Genomic DNA, 24,664 nt, shown 5'->3' on the forward strand with positions numbered 1-24,664 from the left:
TGCTTTACCAGCCAGAACTTTTTTAATTTCAATAGTTTTAAAGAGACTAGAGCTAAAAAATGGGATTATCTTGCTTTGAGGTTGTTTGGGCTTTTTTACCTTATAAGCTTAAGTGCTGGCAATATCCTGGCACATTTCTTTGATCTGGTGTTGCATGCCCTGAGGGCTTTGGAGAGATTTGAACTGGCTGGAAGTAAAGTCTTAAAGTAGAAGGGAGAGGGGCTTGTGGGGTGGTGTGACAGTCCCAAACCCAGTGGTGTTTTGATGGGGCAGCCTGTAACCAGGAACACTTTGTGCCATGGGAGCTGGGTGTGACCAGGGAGAGCTGAAGGTGAACAGCTCTGCAGAGACAGAATGGATGAGGGCTGCCAAGGGGAGGGGGAGCAAAGCTGAAATCTGGTCCATCTAAGCAAGTTCAGTTAGAGCAGAGGCTGTTACTTGACAGCTGTGGTCAGGATCTTTCCTTTTTCATTCATTCATTCCTTCCTTCCTTTTGGTTTTGGAAGTTACAGTGTGCTCATCACTGTATTGGTGTTCAAAAAGAATGGATTCTTCTAGATGTTTATTCAAGCACCAGAGTGAGTTGGTGGTGCTTGGCAGGAGCCCTTGGTGCCAGACAGCAGAAGCAGTGGGTGCTGTTGGTTGTGTGTGTTTGAGAGCTGCAGCAGCATTTCAGTCTTAGCTGCCACTGTCCCTCAGGCCCACAGGGATCCAGCCAAGGATGTCCCCTGACATCTGCAGGGAAGCAGCACAATTGTCACAATTGTCACCTGCCTGTGCAGAGTCAGGAGCAGCAATAGATGTTCCATGTGCTTTTCTTCCTACTTGTGCAGAGTCAGGAGCAGCAATAGATGTTCCATGTGCTTTTCTTCCTACTTGTGCAGAGTCAGGAGCAGCAATAGATGTTCCATGTGCTTTTCTTCCTACTGCAGAGGGAACAGAGTGCTGGTGCCAGGAAGAGAATTCCCTCTGGCTGCTCTGAGGGAAGAGACCATTTTCTGCTTCATTAAGCTGCTGCTGCTTTAATGTAGCAAGGACAGGAATAACAGAGGAACAGGGATGTCACTGGCCTGAGGGAAAATATACATGCTGGAAGGGAAATAGGCAGGAGTAGATCTCTAATAGATCAGGAGTATGAGATTGGTAGTCCTGGCAGTTTTAAAACTAACTAGAACAGCAACATCGTTTGATTTCCCCTGTTCTCTTTAACTAGAACAGCCAAGCTTTGTTGCTGCACTTCAACAGCTGCTTTTCCCAGGAGTTCCTTCCAAGCTGGGTGTTGGGGACAAGACTTTAGGATTTTAGATTAGCAGCAGATCTAGTTTCCATAACAACTCAAAAAGTCTGTTAGATCTAGAATAGCACTTGGGTCTCTCAGCAGCTGAAGTCATCCTGCTGCTCTATTTTTGCTTCAAGTGCAGGAGGAGCTGTTGTTTCTCAGAGCCCCTGAAGCTGTAGTACAACTGAGATGTGACAGCTGGGAGAGGAACCACAAGGCTGTGACAGAGTGTTGGGAGTGTCAGGTGGGACAGGAAGCAGCTTTGTTTTGCTTTTAGCCCCAACTTCCAAGCCTGGGGCAGCAGGAGGGCTCTGCTTTCACCTGAGCTGCTCCTTTGTGTCCCTGCTTACAGGAGCAAGGGCAGCCCTGAGCCAACAGAAGATGCTGAGGCAGGAGGTCAGGCAGTTTTGTTTATTGGCAAATAAGTGCTGAAACCCATGAGCCCCACAAACACAGGTGCTCAGTGCCCTGTTACATTAGAATGGTCACAAAACCTTTGGGGAAAGTGCAAAAGATCAATAAACAAGCAAAGTTAGTTCTGACATACCTGGGGAAGGGTGTGAACAGAGTTTGGTGCAGGTGAGTTTCTCTTCCATCCAGCTTGAGTGGAAAACTTGTGACACATCAAGTGGAAGTCCTTTAGGTGAGCTCTAGCTAGGAGTTCATTCCAGAGTGAGCAGGCACACACACACCTGAGCTAAGCTGGGATCTGGAGTGTGTGTGGCCAAAAACTGCTCCTTGTTGGGGGTCACAGCAGCTGGGACTGTCCCTTTCTGCACTAGGATGCACCAAGTCCGTTCACTGCTGACATGGGAGGGGAAACATTCATTAAATCAGTGATTCAGGGTGGAAATAAAGTCAGGCTAAAACATGCCTGGACAGACACACTGAAAGAAAAGCCTGGACAATAACACAGGGAGCAAAGCTTGTAAAAAGGCTTGTAAACTTTGCAGTCCAAGAGCAATTTCCCAGAGGAAATGCAAGCAAGATGCATGGTCCCTTGCACAGAGGTTTGGGGTTAGGCCCTACAGTAGCAGGTTGATCTTCATAAAGAAATCTTCCAGCTTCAGGGGACAGGGGCAGGTGGGAGCCTCCAGCCCCAGGACAGTGACTGTGGCTCTGGCCAGCTGTGCGTTGCTGGGCTCCCAGGGGAGAGCAGGGTGGGTGGGCTTAACAGGCTCCTAAATTTCACTGCAGCCTCCTTGCCTGGTGTGCCAGGACGGGTCGGGGGGGGTGTGTGGGACACTTCCCTGCTGGAATGCTCAATGGCTGGACTTGGGGAATTCTACTGGAGAAGGGAGGAAGGGCAGAGAGGCACCAACCACACCTGACACAGGGAGGAACAGGACTAGGGCAGGGAAGGGAAAACGAAATCAAGGAATCTTGTGCCATCAGGACTAACCTCAAAGCAGGCTGCACTGGTAGTAACCAATTCAGTCTTGGGTGCCATCAGCCCTTTCCCAAAACCTCACCAGAACAGTGTTCCCACTTCTTTCCCCCAATTCCTGTATGAGCAATGGAGTGTCGACCCTGAAGAGAGCAATGGTCTCGGATGAGGAAATCCACGTTGGAAGTGCCAGATGAGGGGTGCATTCTGCTTGTACATTCTTCTTCCTTAACATTTAACTTAACAGTTCCAAGTAAGTGACAGGAACTTTCCCTTTCTGATTCCCTCTCTCCCCTATGAGCCAGTCTGGATCCATGCCTGGCAGGCTGTACACAGTGATCATCTGGGGATAGAAGACAGCACATTAGACAGGACCTTACTCTGCAGACAGAGCCAAGAAGTTCAGTCAGATGAGGACTGAAAGAACAATAATTCCTGAAGTTCATTTAGCAGCCATCTGTGCCCTTTCCCTGGAGCTATCTGCAGCTTTAACACAAGATCTATGGAAAACTGCCCAGTGATGTCCCTGTTGCTTTTTCATTCTCCAAAGTGACTCAAGGTACTTTACATGTTGCTATGTCATCCCTTCTGAATATGGAAGTTCAGTTTACAGAACAGAAGAGTTTCCAACTTGCTGATTTTTCTTTTTTTCTCAACATGATTAGAGCAGGCCTCCAGCCAACAGCTTATCCCATGGCTCTGGATAAGGCAGCTTTATTTGAGGGTCACAGTGAAGATATTAAGTATTGGAGTATTTTATTTTGGGTACAGTTGGGTTTTAACAGGGGGGCTTATTTGGGTGATGTTAAATAGTAAATGGTTGTGAGCACAAGCTCACTGCAACTCAGCAGATACTGCTATCCAGGAAAAGACTTAATAAAGCAGGTTTTAGGGGCAGGAAAAGGAACCAAAGTCCTTGTTGGGCACACCATGGGCTGCTGGGTAGCTGTAGCCAAACCCAACACTCAGGAAAGGCACCAACCTCATCTGCAAGAAGTGCCAGCTCGGTGCTGTCGGCTGCTTCGTAGTCGTAGAGGACTCTGGCCCTGCGTGTCCCACTGGCAGGAGGTTTGACTTCATTGGGGTTCAGCACACCCTCTGCCACGGTGTTGGGCACCCCAACAATTGTGGGCACCACTGGGATTGTAGGCACAGCAGGGAGGGTGGCAGCAGCAACAGGAGGAGAGGCAGCAGCTGCAGGAGATGCGGATTCTGCGTTGCCCACGAACGTACCTGAAAATCTGACAGGGGAGAAAAGAGCCCAGTTCAGAGAGGCTCCAGCCTGAGGAAACACAATCAGCTCTTCCTTTCAGCAGCTGCTCTGCAGAGATGATGCTCAAGAGTTGCAGCCTACAGAGGCAGCTGTAACACACTCACACTGCCCTTCACATGGGGAAACACCCTCAGTTCTCAGGTGCTGAGGCTGCAGCAGGTGACATTTGTCTGCCCATTGTGACTCCAGTGCTCTGTTTCAGCACTTGCAGAGTTCCAGACTGATGTGTGGCTCTGCAGATGGGGCTGGGCAGGTGCTGCTCTGGCCTCTGATTGACTGGGTCCATTGTGCTGTGTCCTTGCCCTGCTCTCACACAGTCTGTTACCTGTTCTGCCTGCTAATTCTTCTGGAAAGGGATGGGCACTGATGCTGTTGAACTGGATAACACAGCTGGAGGCTCCCAGGCTTTGCAGGCTCTCTAGACTGACACAGTGATGGAGCTCAGGCTCAATTATCTAAGAGGGTACAGCTCTGGCCTTGGCAGTGCTCACACAGAGATTCCAGAGTCACTGAGGGGAGGAGAGCCCTCAGAGCTCATCCTGGCCAGTATCATACTTACATTTCTCCTTTGGAGCTGCAGGCATGGAAAAAGAATGGAACAGGAGTGTGAGTGAGCACGTAGAGAACACATCCCCTCCTGGGTCAGGCCTGTGCTGGTGTGACAGGACCAGACAGAACATCCCAGCCCACCCCACGGGATGTGCAGCCAGCAGCACTGAATGTGGAATCTGGGGTTTGTTACTGCTGCAGCAGAGCATGCTCAGGCTCATTGCTTGGCAACAAGAATTTGAGTCCTGTGTGATTTAACTAATTTAGAGGAAAAATGTTCAAACTCCCATGGCCATCATGCTTTGGGAGGAAAGTAAAAATCCAGTGGAAAAGCTTGTTCCAAATGCTCCACCGCCACCACTGTAAACTCAGAAACTCTGTCAGAGCTGTGATGGCACTTCATAACTTCTGCCCAACATTATGATGAGAGGGAGAAAGAGCCCTGAGCTGGGGGTAAGGAGATCAATAACCCTCAGAGAAGTAAAAGCAGTCTCTTGTCTTACCTGCCCAGCTGCTTCTGTAGATCCAGCATGAACTGGTAACACTGAGCATAGTAGTTGGTCTGAGACTCCACAAACTCATGGAGACAGCGAAGATGATTCACCTGCAGGGAAAAGGAACCATCAGCTTGGCTGAGTTTGGCTGCCAGGCACAGAAACCCTCTGCTGCAGCTACTGCTCCCCTGAGGTACCCCCAATTCACCACCTCTATTGCACATCCAGGAGCCCAGAGCCCCTGTGGTCCCTGGCAGCCCAGGAGGACTCACGTGGGTGCTGCTGATGCCCTCCAGCAGCAGCCGGGTCACCTCCGCCTGCCGGTCGAACTCGGTCTGGGTGAGCCTGAGCTCGTGCTCCGCCTGCAAACAGCACAGGGTGAGGCAGCACAAGGCAGAGCCCTGAGCTGCCTCTGCAGCCCCTCCACACCCCCTGGCAGCAGGATCCCCCTGTGACACTGAGCAGCAGGCACAGGAGAGCCTGGGTTGGGATCCCAGAGACCTCTGGCTGCATCTCAGCCTGGTTCCTTCTTAACCCTGCACTGGACCACTGCAGGTGATGGAATGGCAGCTCAAAACTGATGCATCAAGCAAGGAAGCTCCTACTCCCACAAGACTAGAACATGAAGAAGGGGAGGCTTTGTTAATCCTGAGCTATGTGGGAAGTCAGTTCCATGCCAGCTCTGGTCCCTTTAATCCCCTGTTTCTGCACCTGCAGGCACAGGAATGTCACAGCCTCCCCAGGGTTCTCTCTGGAAGTGCAGTGGTTTTGTTTTTATCACCACAAAACAAAGACTGAGGCCAGGCAGCATTACCAAACTGCTGCTGCTAATTAAATCTGCAATGGAGATGAACATCCCCATCCAACTTCTACCCAAGGGTCTCCTTTGGGGCTAGTTACTGATTCTGAGCTAGGAGGAATTAAACACTGGTGAATAGCAGGCAGCTCCACAGCAGCTCTGGGGATTCAGAGACAGACTGACATGGAGACCCATCTCTCCCCACCAAACAGAGCATTCACACTGGGGCAGTTCTGCAGTACCAGAACACCCAGGTGGATCCTGGCAAGGAGATTCAGAAGTGCTGGAGCAGCCAAGTGCTCTGGTGCTGGCTCTCCCCTCCTGCTGATGAAAGGGGTGACAAGCATCCCCACATGTTCTCTGGTGTTATTCCTTAACACCAGGGCTGTGGTGTGCTCTTGGGATGAGCTGGGACTGTCACACAGGCTGCTGTGCAGGGCTGTCACAGAAGAGTGACACCCACTCAGCTCCAGCTCACAGGGAAGAGAATCCTTTCCCCCCTCCAGGAATGTGCAGCCATCAGAGCTGCCTTGGTGCAGGGGCTCCTTTTGCTGCTTTGGGAATGCCCTGACCATTGTGGCACAGGACTGGCACGTCTGGAACTGAGCCCAGAGGGCTGATCCAGCCAGGCTGACAGTCTCAGAGCAGAGGCCACATCCCTGGTGACCCCAGAGGAGACACAGCATTCCCAGCAGGACAAGCTGGAGGTGCTGCTGGGGGTAGCAGCACTACCAGTGTAGGGCCAGGCTACAACAAAGAAATGCTTTGACTGTCGTATAATCAGATTTGTCTATTTTAAGCTACAACTCAACTGATCTATTTTCTTGCATCCTCTGTATGAAAGGGATTATTTAAAGGAGAAGGGGGAATGCAACAGAAAACAACAGTGCAATGCCTTCAAAACACCAAGTGATTCTTGCTCCTGTGAGCTGAGGCTCCAGCATTCAGAGCTATTTAAACTTGTGCCAGGCAGACCCAGCTCCATTTGGTGCTGCCTGGGATCTGCCTCTCCCTGCCAGCTCTGAGCAGTTGCTGGATGTAGTTTCCTATAAAACCAGAGCTGGATGGTGACCTGGGAGGCCTCTTCCAGTCTTGTGCTTCTCCAATAAAGGAGAACTGCAACATTTACTTACACACTTCAGTCTATCCAAGCAGAATAACCCAAAGAGAGGACAGAGGAAGAGATCCTTGCATGCTCATAGCTGGCTGTAGCCAGCTTGTTTGGTTGAGGGACTGAAGGATTTAAAGAAGAGGAAGAGCTGGGTCAGGAACAGCCAGTCCATTCTGCAGATGCCTTTGGAGTAACAGCAACAAGCTGCTGTCATGCACAGCACACAGAACCTCTGCCATCCTGCACTTCAGCTTCACAGCAATGCCTGCTGGGGGTGTTTGAGGTGGGAAAGAACAGGAGCCCAGGTGTCTCTGGAAGCTCCAGGTTGTGCTGGGGCTCCACACAGAGTTCATCTTGGTCTTACCCTCCATCCATCCTCATGGACAAGTCACACTTCCCTTCCAGAGCCTCCATGGATCAGAAGGTAAGTGCAGCTCATCCACAGAGAATCAACTCCATGAGGCTTCAAACCTCTGCCCTGACCAAGCTGCTCCCTGCAGCAGCTGTGGATGTGCTCTGTCCTTGCTGCAGCTCTGTGAGGAGCCAGCTGGGTGGGTCAGGCCAGAGGCACATGGAGGATCAGAGCCTTGGCCACAGGAGCAGAGCTGGTCACACCTCAGCCACCACCTCCGCTCCTGTCACACAGTGCAGGGCTCTGAGCCTCCTTTCACCACACAGGGAAGTGTCTCCCACCAGGGACAGCCAAGGGGCCCATGGCTCATCCCCAGCTGCTGTCATTGCACTGAACCACCCAGAGGGATCAGGGCTGGGGCACACAACAGCAGCAGCAGCCCCCGACCCTCCCTGCCAGGGAACAGGCAGGGTTCCACATTAGCCCTGTCCTCAGAACACCCCCAGAAGGTTTGAGCACAATCCCAGCTGGGTACTCACCTTTTCCACCTCGTCGCTCCAGAGCTGTGGGGGCCACAGAGCAACAGGAGAGGAGATCAGTGTTGGAGACGTCGTGAGGCACTGGGCACTGACACCAACAGCAGGGACCCTCCATGGGCACAGCAGGCCAGCTCCAGGACAAGCCAGCCCTTCACCCACAGCAGCTGCCAGATCCATGCCCCTTCCCCTCATCCCTGCACCCTGGAGCTCAGTTCCACAATGGGAGGGCAAGTCCCTGCCAGGGCTGCTACAGCCACTGCATCCCCTGGGCTCCAAGGGAAAAGGGATTGACAGCAGAGTCCTCTGCACAGCAGGCTCACCGTGCTGGAGCTGCAGAGGCTGCTGTTGGGGGACAGCCCTTTTTTAGGGTTGTGGAGAGGCAAGTGAGCTTTCTGAGCCCAGGCCACATAGAGGCAAATGTTCCTCACCCACAGTGCAGAGAAATGGGATAAACCCATCCAGCCTGCAGTGCCAACAGCCTGCTCAGGCACAGCAAGGAGGAAGCAGGGGCTGGATGCTGCCTCTGAGCCAGGCAAAACATCACACAGCTCCTTCAGCTGCCTCTGAGCCAGGCAAAACATCACACAGCTCCTCCCTGCTCTCCTCATCCTCAGGGGCCCACCTGAGGAGCAGAACACTGCACACCTCCAGCTGCTGGTGGGATCTGGCTTCAGGACACGAAACAATGAACAGAAATCACACACAGCAATGGCAAAGGGAGAGAGAGGAGCCAGAAAAACAGAAAAACACATTGATCCTTCCCAGAGGTCCTTGGCTTGGCCTTTCCTCATCAGCCAACAGTCCTGGCAATGTGAAATTCCCCTGGATGCAGGAGCACAGCAGCCTGCAGCACCCACACCAGCAGGGCCAGGGGAATGAGCCCTGTGGAGCTCAGCTTCACCCCCCAGTGTCAGCTCTGCAGGCCTGGGAAGGGCACCAGGCACAGCTGGATTTGCTCTGGGGGCTCAGAGGGAGAGCAGGCTCTGCTTGGCCCGGGCTCTCCCAGCTGAGCTTTGCTCACCATCAGCCCTCAGGTGAATTTGTGGCCAGATTTGTTTCTCCTCTGTTGCCTTTGCTGTGCCACATCCAGATCCAACCCTGTGGTGCTCTGGGACAGCCCAGCTTTGCCCAGATCTACCCCTGGGCTAAGACTCACTGTGGCTCCTCTTTGGGCAGCTCAGAGGGCAGAAAAGGCCATGATCTGCTGTTGTCTTCCTGCACCTCAGCTCAAGCCAGAGGAACCCTCTTTAAGGCACTCAATTTGTTTTTCTTGGAGTCATTCCTAGGAGTACAGCACATGGCAGGGGCTGAGAGAAAGGGATATTCAGGCTTACACAGCTCATGTACACCTTCTTACACAAAAACAAAAGGTCAGTGTGGGAGAGAGGAGAAATGGCTCCTCAGCCTCCAACTCATACAAAACAAGGGAGGTGCTTTTTTTTTTCTTGGATTTCATTCCATCTGAGCCCTCCTGTCGTGGAAGGGGGAAAAAAAATCAAAGCACCACGTTATCCACCTCTCCAAAAACCAACAAAGTAAATTTAGAATCCAAATCAGAGCCCAGCTGAGGGCATGTGGGGTCCAGGAGAGAGCTGACCTGTTTGCTCACCTGTAAGACAAAGCTGTTCCCTTGGGCACAACCAACCCCTCCCTCCAGAAAGGAGCAGGTGAGCAGCAGCCACTGCTCTGCACTCTCAGTGCACACTAAGAAGTAGCACAAGGACTCTGGCCTGGAAGAAAAGCAGAGCAACAGGATGAAGAGCTCCTACCTTGCTGCAGTGCCTGACCCTTTGGGATGAATGCTGGGATTTGAGAGCTTGCAGCCAAGCAGCCCTGCCTGTACAGAGCCAGGGAGCAGCCTGGGCTCAGCCTGTGTGCTGCTAATTAGAGATGCAAAGTGTAATTCATGTCACCCCTGCCAGTGCAGCTGGACTTCAGATGGCCCTTCACCCACCAACTGCAGCCTCTGGAAGACTTTTGGAAGCCACAAGGCCTGACTCTGGTCAGGCCAGCACATTTCCCACAGGCACTCCTGGTAGGAGGCCCTGCTGTGCAATGAAACCCCTTGGGTCAGTGCTGGCTGCTCTCCCAGAGCCCTGCTCTCACTGCCCAGTGCCACCAGCACCAGCACAGCCTGATGAGGCAGCACTGAGCTAGGCACAGATGTCCCACGGTAGACACTTGTTACCTAGAAAACCTCACAAAATCTGTTCTGTAAAGTTCCTGTATGTGGCACCTGCTCCCCAGAGCAGCTCTGCAATAGAGCAGGAACAGACCAAGGTAATTTCTGGTGAGGGCTGGACTCCATGAGATGCCAATGCACACTGTACAAATGCTTGTCTTCAGCTGTGCTTTAGCCCTGCTCTGCTCAGAGGCAGGGAAAGCCCAGCTTCTCTCCTCTGGGTGTCCCAGAGCTTCCCTGCAGTCCCTTGGAACAGACTTCCCAATGGAAGAGGCAGAGCCACAGGCTGGCTCTGAGCTGCACGAGGAGACAGGAGAACTGCAGCACCACCAGCTTCAGCTTCTTCTGCAGGACTCTCCTCACTGAGCCTGGACTGATGGAATTGTTTTCTAGTGTTGTGCAAAGCTGTTTCTGATCCCAGCATCGCTCTCCAAGAAGGTCAGGACAGATCCCCCTAGGAACTAACACTGATGCTGTCAGCTCAGTCACACCTCTGGCTCCAAGTGGGATGGGTTTCCCATTAACCAAATCCAGCTTGTTTCCATTGTGCTTTTTGTTTCTGAGAAGGCTGGGCTGTCCTTTTTCATATCAGCAGATCCCACTCCCAGATTATTCTGTTAGCAGGCATCAGTGTTGTTCTGAATGCTGGTTAGGAAGCAAGATGATCAGTTTTCAACATTTTAACGAGAAATGTGACATTGTGCAATGGGGAGCCATGAACACAGCATGGGAAGTCAATTGCTTGGCCAACATCCACTCAGTGTAAGAGTGGAGACACAGTGGGCTGCTCACCCACCCCAGGCACATCTGGCTGTGCAACAGCTGCCAACACACTGAAACTGTAAAAAATGACCTCTGTTTGCAGAACAGACAAACCTGCACTGTTATTGACATTGGTGGCAGAGAGATTCCTCCACCTTTGCTTCTCTTGACCAGCTTCAAAGCCTCTGACTCTGACACCACAGTGCAGGTCAGGCAGTCACTTGTGTGATACTGCCAGTGTACAGCTGGAACCATCCAGAAAGGCCACTCTTGGGGGTTGTTCCTCTCAATTGCTCCCCTAGCAATAACAACCATCAGAAGATCCCCACTGGAAATGTGGAGGAGGGCTGGCAGGGGAGCTGGTTTGGAAAGCAAACCCAGCTGCAAAGGGCCAGACCCTGAGCAGGCACCCCCAGAGGGGTGATGTGAATCCTGGAGGCCGAGTCAGAGCCTGGGCAGCCCATGTCACATTAAAATGTTGAAAACAGCAGAGCACTAGGCCTAAGTCAGGTAGAGAGAGGGGCAGGAGGAGGCTGGAGAGGCAGGATCCAGGAGGAGCAGTACCCAGTGATCTTACCGCTGATGCGCTGGCGGAGAGCACGTAATTACGAGGTCTGGTTTCCTGAAAGTCAGGCACAGCCTGGGGGGGAATAGAGGGTCATGTACAAGGCACCAAGGAGCCAACAGCAGTCACTGGGTGATGGCTGGAACAAGAGACCTGTGGCTTTTTTCCTGCCTGTGCTGGGAGCTTTGCTCAGACTCTGGTGAGAGGAGGTCTCCTGGCTTGTGCAGCCACAGCTGGTGCTTGGACAGCAGACACTCCTGCTGTTGGGAACTCTGTATTTACAGCTGTCAGCTCATACAGCACCATCCCAAAGGCATTCCCATCCCCTTGCAGCCAGCAGGGAATTGTTGCATTAACTCAGTCCTGTGGGCACGACCTCCCTTCCCCTTGTTTCCTGTCCACAGCCACTGTACAGGGCCTTGCCCTTAAAGCAGGAAAGTTTGCCAGCACTGGAGCATCCCTGCCACAGTGCCTTCCACTGCTCTCACTCTCTCCAAGCCACGTTTCCTCCTAACAGAGCCAGATCTGCAGGTTCCAGGAAGGCACATGGCTTAGCCAAGCCAAAGGCAGTGCAGGAGTTTTCATCCCAGGGGTCAGGAAACCTCCAAACCCAACCCCCTTCTCCATAGCTGAACTTCTGCCCTGGGGCACCAAGACTTGAGCACTCTGGAGGTTTCCTCCCTGGAAGTGCAATGGATCCAGTCCATCCCCCCAGTTCTGGGCTCACTACCCACCACAGAACGTGGTGCTTTTATTCAGGTGAGACCAGGCCTGCTCCTGGGATGGCAGCACTACCTAAAGAGACAAACCAACACCACCAGGAATCCTCCTGGCCAGCCCTACCGCACACAGGCTGCTGTGCAGGGCTGGCACAGTCCTGCTGCATCCCAGCTCTGCTGTTAATCCCCTCAGGCCCTCTCCCAGGTTAATCTCTCTGCTCTCACCCAGATCCACTTATACACACTGACCCACTTTGCTGGGCCCAAGCAGCCAGCTGGAATGAGTGACCAGTGTGTGGAAGAGCAGTCAGGCAGTCCCAACCATATTTCTTTTTCATACCATTTAGGAGTTTTAGGGATGGCTGGAGGAAGGAATAAGGAGGAGCAATTCCTATTGCAAGTTAAACCTGAATACAGGCAGAAAAATGCACCAGTGAGGTTTGAGGCCAGCATAGCAAGCAGGCTGGACTCCTCCCTGTGGGGAGAAAGGATGGTTCAGAGAAATAGCTGCTTATGCTTTTTGGTTTTTGAAGATCAAGAGCAACTGAAGAAACCTCTCCTCCCATTCCCTGGTCTCCAGGGAGTCCCAAAACTAGTCACAGCACATGGGATGAAGGAGGCAAGCTTCTCTTGTACTTCTGTGCATGGAGAAGTTGAATTTGCAAGCAGTGATCAAAAGGGACCCACCTCCCTCCCCCTTCCACTCTGGTAATGGGGAAAAGGGGCAGAACAGCAGCACAACCAGATCATCCTGCCTGTCATTGTCTCTGGGCTGCCCTTCCAGAGAGGGACTGGCCACCCAACCCCAGGGGGTTTTCTGGGGAGCCCCTGCCTCTCTTGAGCACTGCTTGCAGCAACGTGGATGGACCCAAGGGATGCTCCAGAGGGGCTGCAGGCAGTCTCTGACACTCCCACCCTTCTGGAGCACCTTCCCCAGGCAGCCACAGCCCTGATCACGCTCAGAACATGCTCCAGGGCCAGTCCCAAAGGGACCAAGGAGAGATGAATTTTCTTTTTAAAAATGGGAAAGAGACAATGAGAGGTGTTAAAGGAAAAAAAAAATCACAGCACTGTTAGCACAGTCAATACTCACATCTCCCTCACACTGAGCAAATCACAAAGAAACAAAACAAAAAGGTTAGTAAACAAAACAGCATCAACAGGAGGACAAAGCACAGAGTCTGTGGGAAATGCACAAGCCCAGGTGCTCCACATCAGCTCACAGGTCTGGGCAGCAGCTCCAGGGGCATCAGGAGACAGAAGCTGTGGGAACACGAATTTGCACTACAGAGGGGAAAGAGCAGCAAGAGAGAGGTGAGCTGGGAGAGCTGGGATACTTCAGCTTGCATGGGGAGCTGTGACACAGGACTCCAGGCAGGTTACAGGGAATGCTGTGATCCAGGTGAGGTGTTTAGAGCACAGGGAGCAGCTCTCCCCACTGCTGGGAACTTCCAACTTGACATCCAGCAGTCAGGGAGGCACCCAGAGCCCAGGGACTTCCCCTTTAGGGTGACAGATGGGTCCCCAGAGCAGCAGCTGGATGTGCTCTGCTGCTGTGCTCAGTGTTTCACCTTGGGGAGGACACCCTGAAAGCCTGGACTGGCTCTGCACCTGCCTGGGACACCCCAAAAGCTCCAGTGGGAAACAAAGTTTTTCTTTTCCAGCTACAGGGGAGTCCCTAAAGCAGGAGAGTGTGTGCAGGTGAGAGGCCTTGGGATCATCTGCTGTAGGGAGCAAGGTAAGGAGGGTGGAAAGGGAGGAAGCACAGGAGGCATCTGAATTCCTGCTCTGACCATAAAGATAAAGCAATGGCCACCAGTTTCCCCTGAGACTGGGGGCACTGTCCCCTCCAGAAGGGGAATGGGGGATTCCTGGAGTTACTTTCAGAGGATCTGGGAGACCTGACTGATTAGAGGAGGCTTTTTTACAAGGGCAGCTACTACTTCTGTTCACAGCTGTCCTGTGTAGGTCTGAGCACTCTGTCAGGGCTGCTGAGCTTAGCACAGCTTCCCCATCTGCCATGGATGTAACTGGAGCTGGAGGAAAGGGAAAACACCTGGGAACTGCTACCCAGGGAGAGAGGCCCAGCTGAGAGATGGTTAGAAACAGGCTCATAGCAGGGCTGGTATCCCAGTGCATCCCAGGTCTGACTGACAAGGACAGCCTGATTCTGACTTGCACACCTTTGCCAATTGAGCTCCTGGTCCCAAGGCAAGAGCAGAACTTGGCAGGTCCTTGTGCCAGCAGCCAGAGCTCTACAGGATGCTCCAACCAGGCCCTCCAGGGAACCCATCAGTGCCCAGTGGGATGAATTCCCCAAAGCCAGAGGGCAAGACAAGTTGTAACTAGAGCACCATGAACAGAGTGAGTAGAGAGGCTCAGGGACAGACCTTGCAGCCAGTCTGACCCTGGCCACCCCTTACAGGCTCCCACAGCACTCCTGCCTGGGAGCTGGCAGAATCCTGACTGGTCTGACCGGCTGGCACTGCTGCAGAGCTCCAGCAGCCTTTCCCTTGTGCACCTCCCAGCTCAGCTCTCTCTTGCCTTGGTTCAACATCCCCTGTGAAAATCAGCAAGTCCTCAGAAGATGCAGCCTTTCAGTTACTAGCACAACTCATCCAGCAACCCTGATCAGTCAGGAGGCAGGAGCCTGGGTCAAGTGCAAGTTTCCAGACTCCAGAAGCTCAGAACTGTCTCAAACAGACACATGGCTCCTGCTCCAGCTCCCTTCCACCCCACATGAGGAATTAATTCCCCCACCCATGCCTGCCAGAGACAGGACACAGGAGAGTAACCTAATTTTTGACCATGTGAGCCAAGCCCTGGGGCCAGAAGGACGGGGAGGGAAATGAGGGGAGGAGTTACACTGCGGGGAGGGAAATGAGGGGAGGAGTTACCGCTGCTTTTGCCTCGGCAGCTTTGGCCTTCTTCAACCTGGCTTTGCAGGCATCCAGGTCCAGGCGTCGGTTCTGCAGGATCCTCCTCTCTTTCTGCAAGGGACAGGAGATGGCTCAGAAGCAGGATTGAGGAGGGGGTGTGCTATCACCTAGGAATCAAATCTATTTCTTTATTAAAACATGCCAAGGAGAAAGCACCAGTTGCTATGCTCATCTCCTTAGCAAGAGTTTTGGGGCTGGTTGCCAGGGATACAGGATAACCTCCTGCAAGCAGGGCAGCCTGTGATGGGTGGTGCCCACAAGCTGCAGGAGTGGGGAAATGAGTTACTTTTTCATGCACATCAGCTGGCAACCCTTCCCTGTCAGAGGGGGAACCTGAGCAGATCTAGGGCTGGTACTTCCTCATCCTAGCATTGTTTAAGGGGAGAGCTATGGAGTCATCCTTTATCAGGGAAAGAAAAGGGGTTCTCTTAGCACTGTTTCCCTCTCCCCCTGCCCTCCCTGTCTCCAGGGCTGTGCCAAGCTTGCCCTGCCCTGGTGGCACACTCACAGAGATGGTTCTCCAGTCCCCCTCCAGGAAGTTGCGCAGCGGGGTCAGGAAGCTGATGGAGGCAGAGCGGATGAATTCCCGTTCTGCTGCACCCAAGCGCCTCTGAGTCTCTCCAACTTTAATCAAAGTCTTTCCTGCAACAACAGGAACCTTCAGCTCCAGAGAAACCAATTAACACGTGTTGGCTTCAGCCAGCTCACCCAGAGCTTCCACACTGCCGTGCTGGGGGACACAGGCACAGCTGTACCTGGCCTGGGCAAGCTGACCGTGCCTGTCCCAGCCCAGCTCCAGCCCTACCCACTCTGCTGCTGGCCTGAGGCATCTTTTCACTGCTCCCAGGGCAGCTCTGACCTTATCTACCTGAGGCACTCATGCCACTGATGGATTTTACTGCCCTACCTGCTTGCGCAGACCGATCCTTCTCTGCCTCGTAAAACAGAGGCACAGGAACAGAGCAGCAAATTAAAAAGCACCAGAGCAGAAAACATGAGTTGATTAGGCAGTGTTTGCTATAGATGCACCCACAGCTGCTCTGGCTGTAACAGGACTCACTATTGAACAGCTATTGATTTGGAGAGCAGGAACAAAGCTCATGGCAGGGGCAAGGACAGCTGGAAGTGAAGGCTGTGTGCTGTGAGGATTTAAGAGCAGGAAGATGCTCTGTGGGGTCAGGAAGGGCCTGCTGCAAACATCTCAATGCAAAACAGGGATGGATTCCCAGGACTTCTCCATTAGCCAGGCTGACTTACCATAAGGTGTCCCTGGCCCAAAGTCATTGGCTGCCTCTGTCATGTACTGTGCCAGCAGCTCCCCGTTGGTGACCCGGGAAGGCACCTTCCTGTCCAGCTTCTCATACAGGAACTCTTCCACTCTGGCACCTGGAGTGGGGACAGCAGGGAGGCTGAAAGAGGGTCCCTGAACTGGCAATGATGATAGCCCAGCCCATGCAGTCCTCGGGGATGCACTGGACAGCAGTGCCAGGAGCAGGGGTCCCTGCCAGGCTGTGAGGTGCTCTCAGCTGCTCAGGGAAGAAGGACAGGCCCTGCAAGGACACATTTCTCCCAAACCCCACAAACCCTGCCAGAGGCCATGTCTTTCAGTGACATTTGTCCCTCAAGCCTTAGGAGAAGCTGGACTTACTGGGGTTTGGCTGCAGCAGAACTTCAGTCTGACGCAAGATCTTCTCTGTCCAGTTCTTTGTGCAGTCTGCCCTGGCCAGGAGGTTTTCAAAGTGGGCATCAAGCTCAGTCTTCTCAGCCTGGCCCAGCTTTTCTTCAGTAAACTGCAGGAAGAAGGCAGTCATTAGGTCTGTTCTTCCAAAGCAGATTTACAGTGTGTTGGAGAGCTAATAGGGACATTGAAGCTGCTTTTGTCTTGTGTATTTACCTTAGAATAGAGCTAAAAACCCTTCAAGGTATCATTCTTTTCTCCCAGGCATCTTTCAGGGGAAGAGGGCAAATTTTTGCCCAAGAGTAGAACAAGCATTGGGCTAAAAATAGACTCCAGGTCTGAGAGGTATTCCAGAATAAGTAACTTTTAATAAGATCTAGTACAGAAATACTCCAGTTGTGAGGGATCTGTTTAAATATGCACATGGCTTCCACTGCTTCATGCAGGAGAGCAACAGACATCCTTCACATGAGGGAAGGTGCTAAATCCCTTCATCTCCTACTGACCAGCTCTGTGTCCTGCAAACCCAAGGGATCAGGAATGCCACCACCATCTGAAATCAGGAGACTCAAACTCAGGATTTAGGTAAAACCACTTTCTGCAAGTGCCTCTTCTTCTGGGACACAGTCTGGAGCAGGGAATTGAAATACAACACTGTCCAGCTCTTCTCAGCACTCAGATTCATACTGGCAATGGACAATCCCTCACTCTGCAATTCCTTTTAAGTCTAAAATTAGCAGTAGGGAGAGTTAGGTGGTGAAAGTCTCCAGTGTTTTCATACTGGGCAGTGGCACCTGACCAGGTTTGTCAGATGCAGCCTCAGATGGCCTGGACATCCTCCATTGTTTCCTTGAGGGATTTCTGAGAGAAGAGCCCATTCCCTCTCATCCCATCCCATTTCCCACTTGCCCTTTTCAGTGAAGTTGGCCAATTTCAGTGTATTTTGAAGCACAAATCCCTGCTCTTGACAGAACCAGCATCTTGTTGGATCACGCCAAAAGACCCTTTGGACAGCTGTGCCAGTTGGGGTCCAACAGAGGCTCCAGCTGTCCCTTAACCCTTGTTACTGCTCTCTGATGCCATTGCTGAGTCACCAGGACATGGTGCTGTGCAATATTGGCCCAGGCAGATGCCAAAGATCACAGCCTGGCTAAAGCTCTGGGATGAAATGCAGCTCCTGTCTCATCTACCACTGATACCCTCTCCTCTCTGCTTCCCTCCTCCACAGCTCAGCTCTAGGTGGGCTGAGATGTCCCTTCCATGGGGTCTTGACCTGGGGTTGCTGCCCTTCTGAAAGGCTTCCTGGCCAGCTCTTTCCTTCCTCACCCAGCCCAATGCTGGGAACCAAGTGAGATAAGGAGAGCCCAGAGCAGGGGCAAACAGCCCTTGGAGTCCTGTTACCAGATGGCTGAGATATACAAAGCCTCCAGGTATGTTTACACAGCGACCTGTTTGGCACCAGCCACTGGAGAGCTCTGTCAGATGTGGGAGGTGACAGAGCCCCAGCTGCAGGGACAGGTCCTCAGCTGCAGGGACAGGGATCCTGTCCCTGCTCTCTGCACCAGCAGCCCCTGGTTACTGCCATGTAATTTCACCTAGGTCTTGCCATGGTCCCCTGGGTAAAAGCAGATTCGGTGTGAGAGGGTGTTTGTGTTGTTTGGTCTGTGATTCCTTTGGGGGTCACACATGGCTCTCAGTGGCTAAGGCTGCTTTCCTCTGTCTGGGAGCCCAGGGCTGTTTTCAGACTCTGCCAGGCTGGGCTGAGTCACTGCCATGCAGCAAACTGGGACTTCCCAGGTATCTGGCACCAATTCTTGAGTCATCTGTTAAAGATCTTTCCTAAACAAGACTCTTTGATGCAAAGGTAAGTCTCTCCCACCCCACCCCCCCTTTCCCAGACAGCATTTTGAGACCTCATCTCACTTTCAAGTCCAGCTCTTTTTCCTACAGTTTGGGCTTATCCTGCACCAGCATCTGCCCTGGAGCTGTCAAACCTAAACCCAATTTCTATTCAGCTGAATTGAGTCAGCTTCTTACAGCATTGCTGCAGTGCCAGATCACTCCAGCATCTCCACAGTGCTGCTGCCCCTGTCCTGAACACTCCAGCTCTGGGGTCCTGTGCTCTATTAGCAAGTGACATCTTGGCATCACTGTCCTCTGGGGCTGTTTTGTGTAACCCAGTGCAGGGGTCACAGCTCAGCATTTGCCAGAAATCAGAAACTCAACTCTTATCTCAAGTCAGGCACTGAAGCTGTTTGTCTTGCAACAAGGCTGAGGGCAGCAAGGCTGGGGATGCCTGGCAATGCCAGAAGGGGAGGGTGGGCAGGAATCTCAGCCACAGCCCCTGGTTCCAAAAGGTCAGGCCACAAAATCTCTTATTGAGGCTTCTTTCAGGGTTGGAAAGGAGGGCATGGAGTGGGTGCAAGGCACAGGAGGCTGTGGCTCCACTGACACTCCCTCAGTGTCCCCCTGATCCAGGAGCTGGATGTGCTGAACCCAGCCCAGGCACAGCCTTGGGGGGGTGGTGCCTCACTGCAGTGACCCCAGGGTGCTGTCCCTGCCCAGTGCTACCTCCTCCTCCTCCCCCCTGTGCACAGAGTCCCTGATCCAGCTCAGTTTGATCTCTAATGTGACTTTTTAGACCTATCAGAGAACCCACCTGACTTCACAGCAGTGGTGGGGATGTGCCATGAGGTGCAGGGAGAGCAGGACCACCTGCTGCAGGAGCAGCCTGCCATGGGATCAGATGAAGCTTCTGGAGGCACAGCCAGCTCAGGAGATTACAGGTAAATTACACTGACCTAGGAGCTGGTTTGTGTTTTTGTCTGCTGCAAGTGGAAATCTGAGATTTTGGGTGCAACAGATCTCAGCTGCTGCTCCCTTCTTACCTGGCTGCCCAGTGAAAAGGAGGGTAGAAGAACAGCAGTTTATGAAATTTGGCTACTCAAGCACTTCAGGCAGAACTCCCCTGTAAAGGATTTCTATTCTTGAGAATCTGTTTTCATAACACAGAAATTTGATTAAAAATATTTCACTGTGACACCAAGAGATGCAGGAGAAATGAACTGATCATACTCTCAAGCCTCCTGACTGGAAAAAGACAGACTTTGAGTATTTTATATCTTGCTGCTCCCAGACTAGATGCACTGCTGTCTTTTACAACAGATTGCCAAAAATGGCAGTGATACTGGGTTTTATCAAGTTGATTTACAGGCTTGGCCTGTTACAGATCCCTGGGGAGAGGGGCAGGGCTGGCAGAGCACAGGCAATTGCGGTGCTGAGAAGAACCTCCAGCTCCTCCATCCTGCCGTGGCAGAACTACTCCCATTTGTTTTCTAGAACCTGAGGACTGGGTCAACACCCTGAACCAATTCCCAGCTCTGCATCCTGGGATCATGAGCCAGGTGGCCGTGCTGAGGCTGCTCCCCTGCAGGAAACATCCCTGCAGCTGACCCAGAGCAGCTGCTTAATAATGCAGGGCAGCCTTTTGTCAGTGCCACTCTCACTCTCCAGGAAGAGCAGAGCTGTGCTGCATTCCAGGACATCAATAATTCAGCCAAAGGTTGGGTTTCCTCTGGGAGGCTTGGCTGGCCAGCAGGAACAAGAGATGCTTTATCAGGTGGACAAACAGGGTGACCCAGCAGGAAAGCAGCACTTGGGGCACAGGCCCAACAGGAGCATGGATGTGCTGCACTGCAGTAAGGGCAGCTGCCCTAAGCATTCGCAGCTTGGGAAAAGCCCCTTCCCCAAAAGAGTTGGCAGACACAAGTCTGGGGTGTCAGGAGGGTCAGCAAGTAGTGCTGAGCTGGAGGGGCCCCTCTGCACTGCAGGTACAGATCAGACAGGCTGGGTCTGTCTAAAGGACAGAGGTGGCTTTCAAATAGCCCATGCTGAAAGCACCAGCACCTTCATTTCCTTAAAAGAGGAATAAAATCCCAGTATAATAAAAACCCATGCTGTATCTCTGACAGGGTGGCTGCAGCCCCCTTGCAGAGGATCTGGGGGCAGAGCTCAGGCCCTTGTACCACTTGCAGGGTCCCCATTTTATCCAGCTGGATGTTACCTATGACTTTCTACTTTAAATTACAAAGATCAAACCAGGGCCAAGAGACTTAAACCAGGCATAGTTTCCTGTAGCTGCCAGTAGATTTAGATTGTTGGGTTTTTCAAAGCCTCCAAATAGCTCAAAATGCCCAAAACACAGAAAAATTTACTCTTTTGGTGATTAAAAGCACAACACAGTCAGCTCAGCAAATCTGGCTCCCTCTTTGCACAGGGTTGCAGTAGGAAAGAAGCTACAGCCACTCAGAATCTTAGAACTACTTAATTTTCAGCAACTCTGGACCAGATAGAGAGTCTGCTCCAAGTGTTTGGTCACCAGGAGGCAGGAAAGCCAGGCTGGGAGCCAAGTGAAACTGTGCTAGAGGACAGAAGGAAGCCATTAACAGGCACAGCTTGGTTAACTCATGAGCAGGCAGTCAGGAGAGGAAAAACACTGCGGTGGTGGGTGACCTTGGCTGGACGTGAGGTGCCACCAAGCCTCTCTATCATCTCCCTCCTCAGCACAACAGGGGAGTTGAAAATAAAATGGAAAAACCTCAGAGTTCGAGATTAAGGCAGATAATGAAGAAAAAGTTGTGTGTGGAAGCAAAGGAAACCAAAAGATGTTCTTGTCTTCTTCCCATCTGAAGTGATGTGTGAGCACTGCCTGGGAAGCTGGGCCTCAGTCCATGTCCAGGTTACTCCAAAGGACAAATGTGCTCTGTAATCATGTCCCACCTCCTCCTCTCTCTCAGGCTGTACTGCTGAGCAGTGTCCCATGGTGTGGAATATCCCTTTGGGCAGCCTGGGTCAGCTGTCCTGGCTGTGTCCCCACCAAGACTTTGTCCTTTCCTTGGGTCACCTTCTGCTCTCTCCAATTCTAAAGTGTGAGCACCAATAAGGTTGGCAAGCAGAGGGTTTATTTCATCTACAAATTATAAAAGTCTATTTTATCACCAGAGTTCAGGGAGCTGGGGGAGTCTGTCTGTCTGTCTGCAGGGGCTTCAAGATGAGTAAGTCAGCCTCCAGCTGTTTCAGTAATGACATTAGGGCAGGATAAGCACCCAAAAGCTGCATTCACCCTTGGGCATTTCACCCAGAGCCTGCTCACATCAGAACTGACAAAAGACAGATCCCCACAGTTATTTCCAGAGCTCCCTGAAAGAGCCTGGCTTGCAGCCTATCTAGAACAGAGAAATCCAATGTGTGGCCACACAGCTTCCACTGGCCAAGGTTTGGGATTAGACCCACTTATGATAACTGGAAGGTGCAGCTGAGCAAAGGCAGAGGCCCTTCTTCAAGTGAAGAGTGACCTGTTAGGAGTCTGTCTGCAGGTGCTGCATCCCCTCAGAGAGTGCAGATCTGGCTGCAACTGGTGCAAGTGGTAACAGAGGCCATCCCCAGCTGAATGCTGAACCCTACACAAGCTCTGTACCCTTGCAGCCCCAGCCTAGAAGCTCATTCCCCACTCCCAGGGTAGCAGAGCTGTCCACTGCTTTCCTACCCCAATTTTCCTGTCTGCTTTGCTTTTCTGGAGGAGCCCTGTGACTGGAGCATGAACAAGAAGAGCCAGGTAAAGGAAGCAGTGGGTTTGAGCTGTTTTGATTGGGTTTTGTCATGAGGAGCCTAGTCCAAGATCATTCTTCCAGCATGTACATTGGGATGTATTTGACAGATTTCAAACCAGCTCCTGCCCTGAGCCAGCCCAGAGGTGTTGTGCTGACCATGCCCTGTCTCCTTTCCCCCTGGCTGAGCCCTAATTCCAGTCCAAGTGAAGCTCCTGTGTTGGTCAGACAGCTCTGCCAGACAGCAGGAGCAAATGCTGTCTGAGTGGAACAGCACATAATGGCCAGTCCATTTATCTCCCAGCTGCTGCAGTTCCAGTAAAACATCACTTTGTTAAATGCCTGGAGCTGCAGAAAGCATCTCCAAACACTACAGAAAACAGCTTTTTCTAGGCAGTTTATCCCCATCCTAGAAGATCTGCAGTGCTAAAGAGGGCTACAAAGCCAGCCCTTACTGCCCACAGCAGAGCTCAGCTGTCAGTGCTGGCTCTGGGAGAGATGGGGCAGGGCTCACCCACACCAGGGCTCCGTGGGCACCCAAAAAGGCTGAATTGCCCCAGCAGTGACCCCTCATGAGGTGGCTTTCAGCCTCAGAGATCTCCTTCCTTCCAGCTCCCCCTCCATACACACCTGCTCGCTGTCCACAAGTGCCAGCGCTCATTTGGTTTCAAGAAATTACTACTGTAATTAGGCATATGAATATTCATGTACAAGACAGTGGAGTAGGTGTAGCAGGCAGCAGCCACGATTTCTGAACGCCTCCTTGCTCTGGAATCACTGTGTGCAGACACTGTTCCCAGGCCTGTCTCCTTCCTACGCCTTGGAGCTAAAAAACACTTATCAGAGACTTACAATAAGGCTTCTAAACAAGATTTCTCTCCAGCATTTCTTCTGCATCCAAGGTCATTTGCATGAGAACAGCATCTTTAGGTTTTCCATCTGCTCCTTATTTTGCACCTGTAGTTAATATCTCCCTTCTTCATAACATATGACTCACTGGCATGGCTGCAGGAGGTGATATCTGCTTACAGGAGACCAGTCCTGGACAGAGCCAGAATTACTCCACTGCACAGAAGGTCTGGAGTGAGGCAGTTCTGCTCTCTTTGTTTACCACCCCCACACAATGGGCAGAGCAAGAAGCCCAGTCCCAGAGCCACCAGCTGGACCTCACCTTCCAAACAGGATCCCAACCAGTTCTGACCTGCCTCTCCCCTCTCCTGGCCAAACAAGAGCAGTTTTTCACCCATTATGCCCAAGAAATGAATACACTCAGGAGCTCAATTTCACCACCTGCTGCATGTCTGCTGCTCATGTATACCCAAATTTCTTCACAGCTCTGAGGAGGGTTACTGCATCCCCAGAAACTCCTAATCTCAAGTTTGTGAATACCAGAATATTTTGCGTTGGAAGAACCCACAGGGACCACTGAAGGGATCCCACAGGGATCCTGGCCCAGCACAGAAGTAGCCCCAAGAACCCCGGCTGTGCCTGAGAGTGTTGTCCAAGGGCTCCTGGAGCTCTACAGGCCCTGACACTGTGACCCTTCCCCAGGGAGCCTGTTCAGTGCCCCAGCACCCTCTGGGGAAGAACCTTTTCCTAATTCCAACCTAACCCCCGACTTAGCTCCTGCCATTTCCTTGCATGGTCCCGGTGCCTCACCAGCCCCGTGAGGCCCGACCCGCTGGCTCCCAGCAGTTCCTTCCCATCCCTTCATGGTCCCAGTGTTTTCCCAGGGCTGGCACCTCCTGCTCCTCCCCAGGGGCTGAAGCACAGACCAGGTGCAGGCACCTGCAGCGACAGGAACCGTCCCACAGGATCCCACAATGACTGGCGTTGGAAGGGACCCCTGGAGAACATCCCATCCGAGCCCCCTGCCAGGGCAGCATCACCTGACACAGGAGCGCGTCCAGGTGGCTTTGGAACGTCTCCAGAGTGGGAGACTCCACGTCCCCCCTGGGCAGCTCTTCCAGATCCCCGCACCCCTTCCCGGCGGGTCTGGGCTCGGACAAAGCAGCGTCAGGCCGGACCACACAGCTTTGTTCCCTTAAGGCCAATAACGCCAGGCACGACTGTGCCCCGCATCCCCTCCCCATTCCGAGGGCCATCCCCGGGGCTCTCCCCCGGACCTTCCCCGGCACCCTCGAGCCACGGCCGGGGCGATGCTCCTGAGGGGATGCCCCTGAAGGCGGTGCTCCGGCTCACACAGACGGGCCCGCCCAGCTCCGATCTTCCTCTCCAGCCTCCCCGGGCCCGAGCAAAGCCCCCCTGCCACCGCCAGGGCCTAGACCCGCGGCTCCCCTGGCCCGCGGCCTCCGGGCGGTGCCGCCCCGCCCCGCCTCACCTGCATGGCGCGGGAGAAGAAGACTCCCGCGTCCGACGCCAGCTTCTTCACGTTGAACTCCATGGCGGCCCCAAAGCCGCCCCGGCCGC

The 24,664-nt window shown here is 52.7% G+C and overlaps 1 protein-coding gene across 4 annotated transcripts; it reads right to left on the bottom strand.

The window, feature by feature from the left end:
- Window positions 1-1,675: 1,675 nt before the first annotated feature.
- On the bottom strand, window positions 1,676-24,662 carry SH3GLB2 (SH3 domain containing GRB2 like, endophilin B2). Of its 4 annotated transcripts, XM_059486652.1 has the most exons (12): window positions 24,576-24,662; window positions 16,599-16,740; window positions 16,208-16,336; window positions 15,459-15,592; window positions 14,909-15,001; window positions 11,305-11,367; window positions 7,784-7,807; window positions 5,255-5,344; window positions 4,992-5,092; window positions 4,499-4,513; window positions 3,649-3,907; window positions 1,676-3,009 (listed from the first exon to the last, which is right to left on the bottom strand). In XM_059486652.1, the coding sequence occupies exons 1-12, from the start codon at window positions 24,636-24,638 to the stop codon at window positions 2,902-2,904; spliced, it is 1,221 nt and encodes a 406-aa protein (XP_059342635.1). In that variant the 5' UTR covers window positions 24,639-24,662; the 3' UTR covers window positions 1,676-2,901. The 4 variants fall into 4 exon arrangements, with proteins under 4 accessions (XP_059342635.1, XP_059342637.1, XP_059342636.1 ...); XM_059486654.1 differs by lacking the exon at window positions 11,305-11,367 and having other exon boundaries at window positions 24,576-24,661; XM_059486653.1 differs by lacking the exon at window positions 4,499-4,513 and having other exon boundaries at window positions 24,576-24,661.
- Between the last annotated feature and the right edge of the window lie 2 nt (window positions 24,663-24,664).

Source organism: Ammospiza nelsoni, chromosome 20 (genome assembly GCF_027579445.1).
Source record: "Ammospiza nelsoni isolate bAmmNel1 chromosome 20, bAmmNel1.pri, whole genome shotgun sequence".
Lineage (NCBI taxonomy): Eukaryota > Metazoa > Chordata > Aves > Passeriformes > Passerellidae > Ammospiza > Ammospiza nelsoni.